This window comes from Chlorocebus sabaeus, chromosome X, assembly GCF_047675955.1.
Source record: "Chlorocebus sabaeus isolate Y175 chromosome X, mChlSab1.0.hap1, whole genome shotgun sequence".
In the NCBI taxonomy this organism is placed as follows: domain Eukaryota; kingdom Metazoa; phylum Chordata; class Mammalia; order Primates; family Cercopithecidae; genus Chlorocebus; species Chlorocebus sabaeus.
The window spans coordinates 850814-863447 of record NC_132933.1 but is presented as its reverse complement, the minus strand read 5'-3'; the positions used below and the strand labels follow the sequence as shown (position 1 = coordinate 863447).

Genomic DNA, 12634 nt, shown 5'->3' with positions numbered 1-12634 from the left:
TCATCCCACCCTCTTCTGACCTGTAAAGTTTCTGCCTTATTGGAATTTCCTTATATGTGGTTTTGCTCCTTTTTTGTTGTTGCTTTCAGGATTCTCTCTTTGTCTTTGATATTTGACAGTTTGATTGTAATGTGTCCTCATATAGTCTCGTTTGAATCTAATCTGACTAGCGATTCTTGATCTTCTTGTACGTGTACGTGAATATTTACATCTTTCCCCAGATTTGGAAAGTTTTTTGCTATCATTTCTTTAAATACACTTTCTTCCATTTTGTCTGTCTCTTCTCCTAGTTACCCACATCAGAAATTTGGCAATCATCCTTGAATCCTCTTAGTCCTTTACCAAACATAGCTAATTATTTACCAAATCATGTGCATTCTATCTTCTAAACTTGTCCCTTCCTCTTCATTCCTACTGAAATTTCCCTATCATTTGTAGGATCCATCTACAAAATAAATCCTACAATTTTTTTAAAACACAAAATTATAAAACAAACGTCTAGGTCATGAAATACAATATTACTGGTATCCCCACAAAACACATGTGTTTATTCTCAAATGAACTCTTCTAAGAAGTAGCCACTATCCCATCTTTTATGATAATCATGTCCTTACTAACCTTTATACTTTTCTTCCTCTGTATCCCTAAACTATGTAAGTTAATTTTGCCCATTGTTGAACTTTATGTAAATAATATAATACTGTATATATTCTTTTGAGACTTACAATTTTACTAAAAATTGTCTTTGTGATACTTATTCATATTGTTGTGTATAGCTTTATTTTTGTGAATCTTTATTGTCACATAGTATTTCATTGTATGAAAATAGATTATCCATTTTACTGCTAATGGAAATAGGAGTGGTTTATGGTTTGGGTTTCTCTCCTCCTGGTCCTTTTTTTGTTCTTCTTTTCTTATACCTCTGTCTTAGCATCTTTCTCCCTGGACTCTTCCTCTGAAGATCCTTCCCCCGTGTCTCTTGGTCTCTGCCTTTGTGTCTCTCCCTGTGCTTTCCCAGACTCTTTTTCTCAACTCCAATCTCTTCTCTCTCGATTTCAGACTCTTATCTCCACCAAAAGCTATATTAGAAATCCCAGAGGAAAAAAAATTTCTTTTCTCCCAATACCTATATATCATTTTCAGTGAAAATGTTTTTTGGCTCTACTTATGTCACTATATCTCTCTTGTTTTAATCACTGTCTCCATGAAAATGAGATGGTTTAACTGTCTAGATACTGTGACAGGTGCACATCCTACTTGGAAAAATATGTGGTGGGAAAGGGAGAAATTATGAATAGAAAAAATAAAATAAAATAAAAGAACAATACCTTGCACTATGTAAAAAATAAAAATGCAACTCAAAGGACTAAACAACCTTAAAATTTTTAGAATAATGGATAGTAAAGGACTTTAACTCTGGAGAATAATATATCACTATTACTAGAAATTCAAACTAAATATGAGGCTCAACCCAAAGTTAAAGGGCTAACGCTTTGAGATGAGGGGAATAGAATTGTAACATATGCCACATTCTGGTAGGTGAATATAACCCACATTACAACTTTTCAAGGTTCCCATGCATTTTGTTCAGGAATTTTTTTTTTTTTTTTTTTTTTTTTTTTGAGACGGAGTCTCGCTCTGTCGCCCAGGCTGGAGTGCAGTGGCACAGTCTCAGTTCATTGCAAGCTCCACCTCCTGGGTTCACGCCATTCTCCTGCCTCAGCCTCCCGAGTAGCTGGGACTACAGGCGCCCGCCACCACGCCTGGCTAATTTTTTGTATTTTTAGTAGACACAGGGTTTCACTGTGTTAGCCAGGATGGTCTTGATCTCCTGACCTCATGATCCACCCGCCTCAGCCTCCCAAAGTGCTGGGATTACAGGAGTGAGCCACTGCGCCTGGCCTCTTCAGGATTTTTAGTTGCATCCAGTGGGACACACAGGGAAATGTGTGCTCACTCCATCTTAAACATCTTAATAATCAGAATTTCGAAAGGCATATATTGGTTTTGAAAAGACTATACTACTTATCCACTAATATAGCATGAGAACATTCTTTTATCCACAAGCCCACTAGTAATTATAATTTTGGCAGTTTGATGGGTATAAAGTGCTATCTCATTGTTATCCTATTTCGCATTTCCCTGTAGCATATAGTGCAATTGGAATTTTTCACCATATTTTTGACCATTCAGATTTGTGGGTATATATAAACATATACACATGTGTATGTACACAATGGGCTGAATTGTGTTCCCCCATCCCATACTTATACCTTGCAGTCCTAAACCCCAGTACCTCAGCACGTGACTATACTTGGAGATAGTGTCTTTAAATAGGTAGTTAGTTAAAATAATGTCATTACGGTGGGCACTAACCCAACATTACAGGCATCTTTATTAGAAGAGGAGATTAGGACAAAGATATATAAAGGAGAAACCATGTGAAGACAAGGGAGAAAGCCATCTACAAGACAAGGAGAGAAGCCTCAGAAGAAACCAATGCGGCCCACATCCTGATCTCAAGCCTCCAGAGTTGTAAGACAATAGATATCTGCTGGTTAAGCCACCCAGTCTGCAGTACTTTGTTATGGCAGCATTAGAAGACTAATACAATGTATGTATGTGTTTATATATGATTATATAATTATAGAGAAAATATGTCTTAAAATGTTACCTGGGCATGGAATGGTTGGTGAAAAGACATAATATAGAAGGAGATGGGGAATTAAAAGGGAGGGGAAACCAAGTAAACATTGAAAGGAAAAAATGGTGACTGGATTTTTAAAATATGGATTATATGATCACGTGTATTTGAGTAAAAATTATAATTTATAGGTAACACAATTGTTAAATTTATATACACATACAATTCATTCATTATCTGGACATCACTTTGATTACATCGATTTTTCTTTATTCACCACCCACTGGACTTAAGTGCTGCTTTACTCACTGTGCATGATGTTGGAGGCTTGGAACTCTGGATCCTCAAGCTGCACTCCAACTGGATTGGGGAGAAAGTGTTGCATATTCTCTGTGAGGTACCAGCTTTGGTTCTCATCAAAAACAGAAAACAGGATGACATTCCTCTTGTCTGACATTATCTGTTAATTACATATATTGAAAAGGGTAAAGAAATGCTGCTGATGTTGTCAGGTAGGAGCTAGCAGTCTATGATGAAAGCGATGGCATGCATGTGATATATCTAATCCGTTGGTTTAATTCCATTTCCTCTTAGGCATGTACCAGGGCTTGGGAGTTGGGGGTGGGTGCTATGAGCAGTGAGTATATGCTTACAACAAATGTGTCCCAAGGACAAAAGGGTGACTGACCCACTGAACTTAGTTTTTCTGCACCCAAGGACATATGCTGCTTGATTTTTTGGGTACAGTCTGTAGCCTTATTCTCCTCATGTTCAGATTAGAAGATTTAACTCCTTAAAGAATCAAGTGATTATTCAGTGCCTTTCTTAAGTTAGTTAAGTCAAATGAGATACTGACTTTCCTAAACTTCCATCTAGCAACTGACCTTCCACAAGGCTATAAAAAATTAAAAATAGAAAAACAGAAATCAAATAAGAAAGATAAGGTGAACCACAAAAATGTCGAACAACACTAATACCTTAAATTTTCTGTTTAAAACATTCAAATTTTTTTCAGGAGAGCAGTTTGTATATGAACCAGATTTATGAATTAGATTTATGAATTGCTAATTGGATCTGCTAAGATTTCATATGTAAACCTCACTAATACATATAAACTTTATTTTTTATAACCTATAGCTATATAAACCAAAATACTGAAGAGAGGAGATTGGAGAATATAGAATAATATTTCAGTTATCTTCCCAAAAGTGATGAAAAAACTAAAATTAGGAAAAATTGGTCAGGACAAGTACTTGGCAAAATTTATATTTCTCTGAGTTTTTGTGCCACGTGTTTTATTGGCACCAAAGTTCATATACTTTACTCTCTAAACAAATGAAATGTTTTCAGACTAGTAGGGATCTTATGTATCATAAATACAATCAAATGGACACATAGTTAAGCCTCAGCAATATGGCAACGAGTTATTCTGGGGCCAAGCAATGAGTTTTTGTGAAGAACTAAGTTTTTCTTGTTCAGAGAATGTAGCTTTATTTTTTAAAGCAGTAGAAATGGTCCACATTCTAGCCATATTTTGAAATATTTTATATCTTTCCTGATGTTTTGCCCAAAAGTATTTATTAAGCTTTTTTTTTTTTTTTTCTGAGACAGGGTGTCGCTTTGTCACCCAGGCTCACTGCAGCCTTGACCTCCTGGGCTCAAGCTATCTTCCCACCTCAGCCTCCTGAGTAGGTGGGACTACAGGCACATGCCACCATGCCCAGCTAAATTTTTTTTTTGTAGAGACAAAGTCTAGGATGGTCTCCAAATCCTGAGCTCAAGCAATTCTCCCGCCTCGGCCTCCCAAAGTGCTGAGATTACAGGCGTGAGCCACTGTACCTAGCCTATTAGGCTCTTACTAAGTGCCATACACTGTGCTACATGCTGCAGACATGTTAATTTTGAGGTGCTTTTGAATCACCCATAATGAGATGCCCATGGAAGAAATCTAGGCTGTAGATACAAATTTGTGGGTCATCTGAAAGTAGACATGTAAAAATGGGGAGGATCACCTAGAGAGAGCTAAATCCCAGACTAGGAAAAATCTAGGGCCTACATTCTATGGCCTATCCATCCAGCAGGCATGTTTACTACACCAAACTCAAATTCAGTAAAAGCTAAGCTCATTTCTTTTACTGACCTATATTGCAAACCATTATATTTTCTTCAGGTTATAAGGGGACATACACTGAGAATTTATGTGCATCTCACCTCATTTTTAGCTTCAAATCCAGCACTTGGAAAGGCAAGAACTCACCTGGTTTCCTCTTTGATCTACAGATTCTTTGTAGCAGATGAGGAGAGGGCCAATAAGTCCTGAAGCTAGATCTCTCTCCATATTAATGAAACTAGAGTAATAACGGGTCAGGCACCGAGGATCTGATTTAGTTGGCCCATCTTCTACAGTCACTGTCCATTTATATTTGAATATTTCTCCTGGCAGAATTGGAAAATCCTTCAAATGTTTTACACCTATCCACAAGCAAACCCAGAAATAGCTCAATTAGAGTACAACAAGCCACATATTGGTAATCATGTTGTTGTTGCAAGAGTTCCACAAATCTGTATGTACATATGAAGTTTCTCAGGAAGTGGAAGCTAAAGTTGCGCCTCTTATAATTTTAAGATTCACACAATTTTTCAGAAAAGTAAAAAAGCTATAATTGATTATCCAGTCGACTGTGAAAGTTTCAGGCCTGAATATATGTCAAAGAGCTTGGCACTGGAGTTTTAGGATACAGTCTCTGACTTCTGTGAGGAAAGGGAGCAAGAACTGAGATCTGCCCTCAGGGTAATGGGTCCTCAGGACAAGAACTAATTTTAGTAATTAAGTCTCATTCTGGGTATGTTTAATACCTGAAGATCCAATATAAATCAAAATTTTAATTTTATATTCATTCTAAGCTCTTCCTCACCTCACTAAGTTATGCCTGACCTATGGTTAGAGAACCCATAGAAAGGGAACGGTGTTGAGGTCAGGAGTTTGAGACCAGCCTGGTCAACATGGTGAAACCCCATCTCTACTGAAAATACAAAAATTAGCCAGGTGTAGTGGCAGGCACTTGTAATCCCAGCTACTTGGGAGGCTGAGGCATGAGAATCGCTTGAACCCGGGAGACAGAGGTTGCAGTGAGCCAATATCACACCAATGCACTCCAGCCTGTGGGATAGAGTGAGACCCTGTCGCGGAAAAAAAAAAAGAAAGGGAATGGTGTAGTATGTTCTTTCAATATTTCTCAGCCTTCTCTTCCCTTTTCCAGGAGCTGGGGGTGAGGGAGGGTAGGTAATAAAAGAAAGGGCAAACAGACTCTTGTTTAACAGGTCCTGCTGCTCTATCTTTGATAACACTATTTGGTCATCAAAGTTCTCTGTGTGGGAGGTGCCCAAATGCTGGTCTTTTCATAGGACACATGTATGGTTTCTTTCGAGTTACCATGGGGACCTCAGCACTACATAGTTCCATGACATGAGAGATGTTTCTTTCAGCTATCCTTCTGCAACTCTCCTTTCCCCATCAGCTCTTCTTACTTCCAGTGATACATCCAATACTCTATTGGTTCTGCTATCCCTTTAGCGTGCCTAACTGCCTTCTTGGGCAGAATATCTTCAAAAGGGGTAAAGCCCAGCTACTTTCAACAGCATTCACTTGTTACAGAAGAAACTCATGTCAAACAGCAGAAAGGTAAACTGCTCCACTCTTGCCCTCTCTTCTTGCCCACTATTACGGGCATTACAGCCTTCAAAATTCTCCATGGAAAAAGCAGTTTACGAGTAACTGTATCCATGTATGCCTCCAAATTTCAGGATACACATTCAAAATCTCCCCAGTACTCTGTACTATGCCTTCTTCCATAAAGAAATACAAATAAAGAATTCTTATCAGCAATAAGGAATATTAGAAAACAGGGGAAGGATTTTTTTTTCTTTTTTTTTTGAGATGCAGTCTTGCTCTGTTGCCCAGGCTAGAGCGCAGTGGTATGATCTTGGCTCACTGCAACCTTTACCTCCCAGTTTCAAGCAATTCTCCTGCCTCAGTCTCCTGAGTATCTGGGATTACAGGCACACGCCACAGTACCCGGCTAATTTTTTTTTTTTGTATTTTTAGTAGAGATGGGTTTTCACCATATTGGCCAGGCTGGTCTTTAACTCCTGACCTCAAGTGATCCACCCACCTTGGCCTCCCAAAGTGCTGGGATTACAGGCATGAGCCACTGCACCCAGCAGGAAAATTTTTATAACCAGTCTTTCTGCCCATGATGTGATACTGAAGGATTCAGAAAGTTCACCCTCTGTGTACCACATATTTAGAAGTTACTTGAGAATATACTTCCAGAAAAACAAAAGAAGAAATCAAAAAATAGAAATGTACAAGAGAAAAGAAGTTAATGCTATTAACTGCAAGAATGTCTTTAAAAAGAAAAAGATTTGGTTCCAGCACTTTGGGAGGCTAAGGTAGGCAGATCACTCGAGCTCAGGAGTTTGAGACCAGCCTGGGCAACAAGGTAACACCCCATTTCTACAAAAAATTTTAAAAAAATTTTTAAAAATTAGCTGGGCATGGTGGTGTGCGCCTATGGTCCCAGCTACTCAGGAGGCTGAGGTGGGAGGATAGCCTGAGCCTGGGAGGTGGAGGTTGCAGTGAGCCAAGATTGTGTCACTGTACTCCAGCCTGGGTGACAGAGTGAGACCCTGTCTCAAAAAAAAAAAAATAAAAGATTTGGATACTAAGCAATAAACAGAATGATTAAGAAACTGAAGGGCCTAAGAAATAGGGTTGAAGAAGCATACATTTCTGTTCCTAATAAAAGAAAACAAAGTCTTACTTCAGGATACAGACACAAAAATTATAAGATCAATATGGTCCTAATACAAAAGCGAAAATTGAGCATGATATCAAACTACTGATGAGGAATAATGAAGGAGAATCTATTTGATCTTTTTATTTTTTAATTGACACATGATAATTGCACATATTTATGGGGTACAGAGTAATATTTCAATACATGTATACATGTGTAATGATTAAACCAGGGTAATTAGTACATACCCATCATCTTAAACATTTATCATTTCTTTGTGTTGGGAACATTCCAAATCCTCTCATCTAGCTATCTGAAAATATGTCATTGTTGACTAAAGTCACCCTACAGTGCTATAGAACATTAAGACTTACGCCTCCTATCTAGCTGGAATTTTGCATTCATTAACCAATGTCTCCCTATCTCCCCCTCCCCTTCCCCTCTTTAGCCTCTAGTAACCACTATTTTATCTCTACTTCTGTGAGATCAACTTTTTTCCTTCCACATATTATTTTATCTTAATAGTAAAATCACTTGAGCTGTAGAAAAGAGAGCAATCATAGCATATTACCTAGTTCTGCAGTTAACATTTATAAAAAGAAACTTGCATACTAAAATAATACAATGCTGTTTTTTAATTTTTTAAGCTTTAGAAAAAATATATAGACAAAGCAAGGAAGAGTTATTTCAAATTACGGTATAAAATGTAAATGTTATCAAGTTTAGTTTTGTAAAAGTAAAGGAATGGCTAGCAGCAGTGGAGAAAAGAAAGGTTTGGGGAAAGGAAAAGTGAGGGGTACAGTTTTTAATATCCTTAATTTATGAAGTATGGAGTCAAAAGATATTTTCCAATCATGATTGAAAATATATTACTAAAAGATGATGTTTAGTATATTTTTAAAGTTCTAATGATAGCCAATGGAACTGAAAACACTGATAAAACTGAAATAACTTGAATGGAAAGAAGCACAAAACAAAGTAACTATATAGTGTCTAAAGTTGAAAAACAAAGAGTTAGCAGTATAAATAACTTTTTAGAGATGTAGAGATAACCACCAAAAATCAAAACAGAAATTCTTAAAAATGGATGCCTCTAGGGAGGCAGTCCTTTTGTAGTTTTAAGCATACACATCTATTATTTTGATAAATATTCATCCAAAATTAAATAATAGGAAGAATACATATAACATCCAATCTACTAAAAGAAAAAATAAATCTTTAAACAACAAACAATATAGTAAATAAAAACTGGAGTTGTGAACTATTTAGAAATGAATATGTGAAGAACCCTGAAATTATCAAACTAGATACCAAAAGTGAGAGTGAAACCCTGTCGAGAGAGAGAGAGACAGAGAGAGAGACAGAGAGAGAGAGAACAAGGAAGAGCAATAACATGGAAGCTGCAGCAAAGAATCCTAAAAATATCAAACTAGATACCCAAAGTGTGGAATACCACACTGGATACCAAAAGTGTGGAATGTAGCTGAAAACTGTACTCAGAAAAAAAAAATTATCTTAAGTGCCAGAAGAATCAGCTTCAAGATTTTAGGGCATTTATAGTAGTTGCAGTGGAAAAGAGACAATCTAATTGGCTGTGCAATATTTGAACATCACCACTAGGTAATAGGAAAAACACATCAGGTGACTCTTCACTAATTTACATGAAACATCACCTGAGGATTCCTATAATTGATTTTTATAACTTTAGACTGGAGCTTGAGGTCCAGCCAACAGTTGGAGAAAGGACCAACATGATTTTAGCTGTTATTGATGATATTGATTTAATCTGTATCTACAGGTAAAAAAGAGCTATAAATCAAGGGAATACTTACCTTTTGGTAATCTCCTTGAATACAAAGGACGGACATCAGTGATTCCATGAGGGTAGATGTTATATGGTCTGCTTGCTTGATTCTTAAATATAATCTGAAAGTATAAGTGAGATCTAAGATCAAATCCTAAAACAACTAGGATCAACAAGAAAACTGTGGTCTAACTCCAGATAAATAAAAGCAGCCTCTATCTACATTATAGTAATTTGAGGCTAGATAAAACTCAAAATATTTGGTCTTTTCATGAAATTGTCCCTTGGAATGCATGGGGGATTGGTTCCAGGACCCCCGCAGATACCAAACTCTGTGATGCTCAAGTCTCTAATGTAAAATGATGTAGTATTTACATATAACCTATGCACATCCTCTCATGCACTTTAACTCATGTCTAGATTTCTTATAGTACATAATATAATGTAAATGCTATGTAAATAGTTGTTGTATTGTTTCTTTGTATTATTATTTATTGTTGTATTATTATCTTTTATTGTTTTGGGTTGTTTTTTGAATACTTTCAATTGATGGTTGTTTGAATATGGGACTAGAAACCCAATGATACTGAAAAATAAAAATAAAATCTTAAACATCCCCAAACAACTGAAGAGACCCCTTTCTCGACCGAGGAGATCCCAGAGATGGCTTAAAAACTGAGTTTCTGACCATGATGGGATGGGAGATCAGGCATGCCTTGTTACATTCCCTCCCTCCCTAATCTGCTGTTAGACTTTCTTTCTTAAGGGTTAAACATAAACCAGTCCTTTCTAAAGACGTGCTGGATTCCCCTCCCTTTGTGCAGTTTTGACACAACGACTGACCAGCATTCCTTCCTGATGAGAGACCACTGACCATGGACTGGCTCTGGCCAGTTTACAGAGGCTGCCTCTGTGTCCTCTGTTTCATCTTTTGACATATACAGCCTAATTTTCATGCATCTAAATGTTAAGTCTCCATCCCAAAGTGAACATGGAATGTATGTAATATGCATGTTTGCATGTGCCCCATCATAAATATTCACAGCTCTTCCTGGAACCTGTTAAATATGTATACTTAGCCAACTCATTCAGCATAAATCCCTAACTCATCCTTCCTTCTTCAAAGTGCTTGCTTCCAGTTGCTGCCAGAGGCTACACTTCCCAGCCTGCAATCCTTTCCACTCCAAATTTACAAACTTATGATTCTTCAGTTGACAATGTGGAGGGCGACAGTACTTAGGTTTCTCCCTAAAGGCCCCTTTCCATTTCTTTAAAAATTGTTTCATTTGCTTCAGGAAGTGTTCTCTGCACCTTCTCACACTAATTGAAATTTGGATGTCTGCTGAGGACACTGCTTCCTTTCAGCCTTTTTCAGTATTTGGGCATTAAATTCACTGATAATAGAGAAAGAGACAGTGTTTCAGGAGATAAAATCTTCAGTGAATGAGCAGGCATGACCAAGAGGACAGTTGATTACAGTATTAAGCAAGGGTGGCAGGTGGTATTGCCTGATTGCACCAGCTGTAAAATAAAACAAAGGCCTACGTGCAGTGGTTTGTGCCAGTACTTTGGGAGGCTAAGGCAGGAGGATCGTTTGAGCTCAGGATTTCAAGACCAGCCTGGGTAACATAGTGAGACCTTATCTCTACAAAAAATTTAAAAATTAGCTGGGCATGGTGGTGCATGCTTGTAGTCCCAGCAATTTGGGAGGCTGAGGTGGGAGGATCACTTGAGCCCAGGAAGTCGAGGCTGCAGTAGTGAGCTGTGATCACACCACAGCACTCCAGCCTGGGTGACAGAATGAGACCCTATCGAGAGATAGAGAGAGAGAGAGGAAAGCTGCAGTGAAGAACCCTTAAAATATCAATCCCACCTCCAGATCTGAGCTGTGTGATATGAGGATAAAAATACAACTTCCACTTCTGCTCTTGTCTTAAAACCCAGTCATTTGGTAAGCCCATGAAGCAGCTGATTCCTTATCTGCATCTAAGCAGCAGAATGATACTTCAAATAACAGCAGTTTTGTTTCTTTCCAATATTAAAATGCTTTTTTTCCATTCTTTTCGCCCTAAGAATACTCACTAGGATTTCCAATATAATATTAAGTAGAGATGGTGATATCTGTCACCTGTGTCTTGTCCTGATCTTAAACAGAAGGATTTCTGATTGTCACCACCAAGTACAATGGTTACAAGTTTTTTGCAGATCTTTATCAGGATAATGGTAATTATTTCCTTGTAATCCCAATTTCCTGTGAGTTTTTATTATGAATGGATGTTGAATTTTGACAAATGCTTTTTCAGAAGCTATTGGAATTATCAAATTATATTTTTCCTTTTATGTGTTAATATGGTAGATTGCCACATTTGATTTTCTAATGTTAATCTAGTGCTCCTGGGATAAGTCAACTTCATAATATGTATTATCTTTTTAATATATTGCTGTATTAGGTTTATAAACTTTTGTTTAGGATTTTTTGAACCCATGTTTATAATGAAATTGGTCTGTAATTTTTAATTTTCCTTTCTCATGGTGACATAGTCAGGTTTATAACCAAATGCTATGCTAGCCTAATAAAAAATAATTGATCTTTCATTTTTTATACTCTACATTTTAAATTTTAATATAAAGTTATTTATTTATTGAATATTGATATAAATTGCCAATAAAATGGCAATTCTTGCTAGGTTGATATTTTCTTTTAACACAAGAAAGATATGATTTAATTGTCTTCTTACTTTCTTTTTTGCTCTAGAGAAGTAAGCTATCAGTCTATGTGGCAATTTAAAACATGGTCTGCAATTCTTTGGCTCTTCTCTCATCAAGAAGTAGATCAAATTTTCCCTCTTCTTGATTCGAGGTGGGTTTTGGCTGCTTTCAACTAACAGATTATGGCATAAAGTGCTGTGTGACTTCTGATGCTGATTGCAAAAAGTGAGGCATTTTCTGCTTTATTAACAAGAATACACAGTTAGAGCCTTGAGTCACCATATAAGAAGTCCCACTACCCTGAGGCTGCCACAGTGTGAAGAAGCCAAACAACATGGACAGACAACATGTAGGTGCTCTGGTTGGTAGTTCTAATTGTCAAGTCATTGCTACTCAGGTACCAGATATATGAGTGAAGCTGTCTTGGTCCCTCGAGATCCACTGATCAACATCAAGTGACCTTGGTCAATGATAAATAACTGCCCAGCTGAGCCTGAACTCCTGACACAAATAATCTATAAGAATAATAAAACAGCTGTTGTTTTAACCATTAAATGTAGAGGTAATTAAGTATACTACATTAATAATCATAACAGTTTAATTATCATTTCTTTGAATATAGTCTGCTTTTTCTGTCTGATTATTTGTCCACTTAAAAATATGTTTATTGAAGAATAA

The 12634-nt window shown here is 37.0% G+C and overlaps 1 protein-coding gene across 6 annotated transcripts in view; it reads right to left on the bottom strand.

Moving 5' to 3' along the window:
- F8 (coagulation factor VIII) overlaps nt 1–12634 on the bottom strand; it is a 218915-nt gene that overhangs the window by 119143 nt on the left and 87138 nt on the right. For all 6 annotated transcript variants that reach the window (XR_012091877.1, XM_073013275.1, XM_073013274.1 and 3 more), the window contains 3 exons: nt 9276–9369; nt 4902–5116; nt 2954–3104 (listed from right to left, as the gene is read on the bottom strand). Coding sequence is in view for 5 of the 6 variants with exons in the window: in XM_073013275.1 (XP_072869376.1) it covers nt 2954–3104; nt 4902–5116; nt 9276–9369 (460 nt within the window). In the remaining variant the exon portion in view is untranslated. The remainder of the gene's footprint in view (nt 1–2953; nt 3105–4901; nt 5117–9275; nt 9370–12634) is intronic.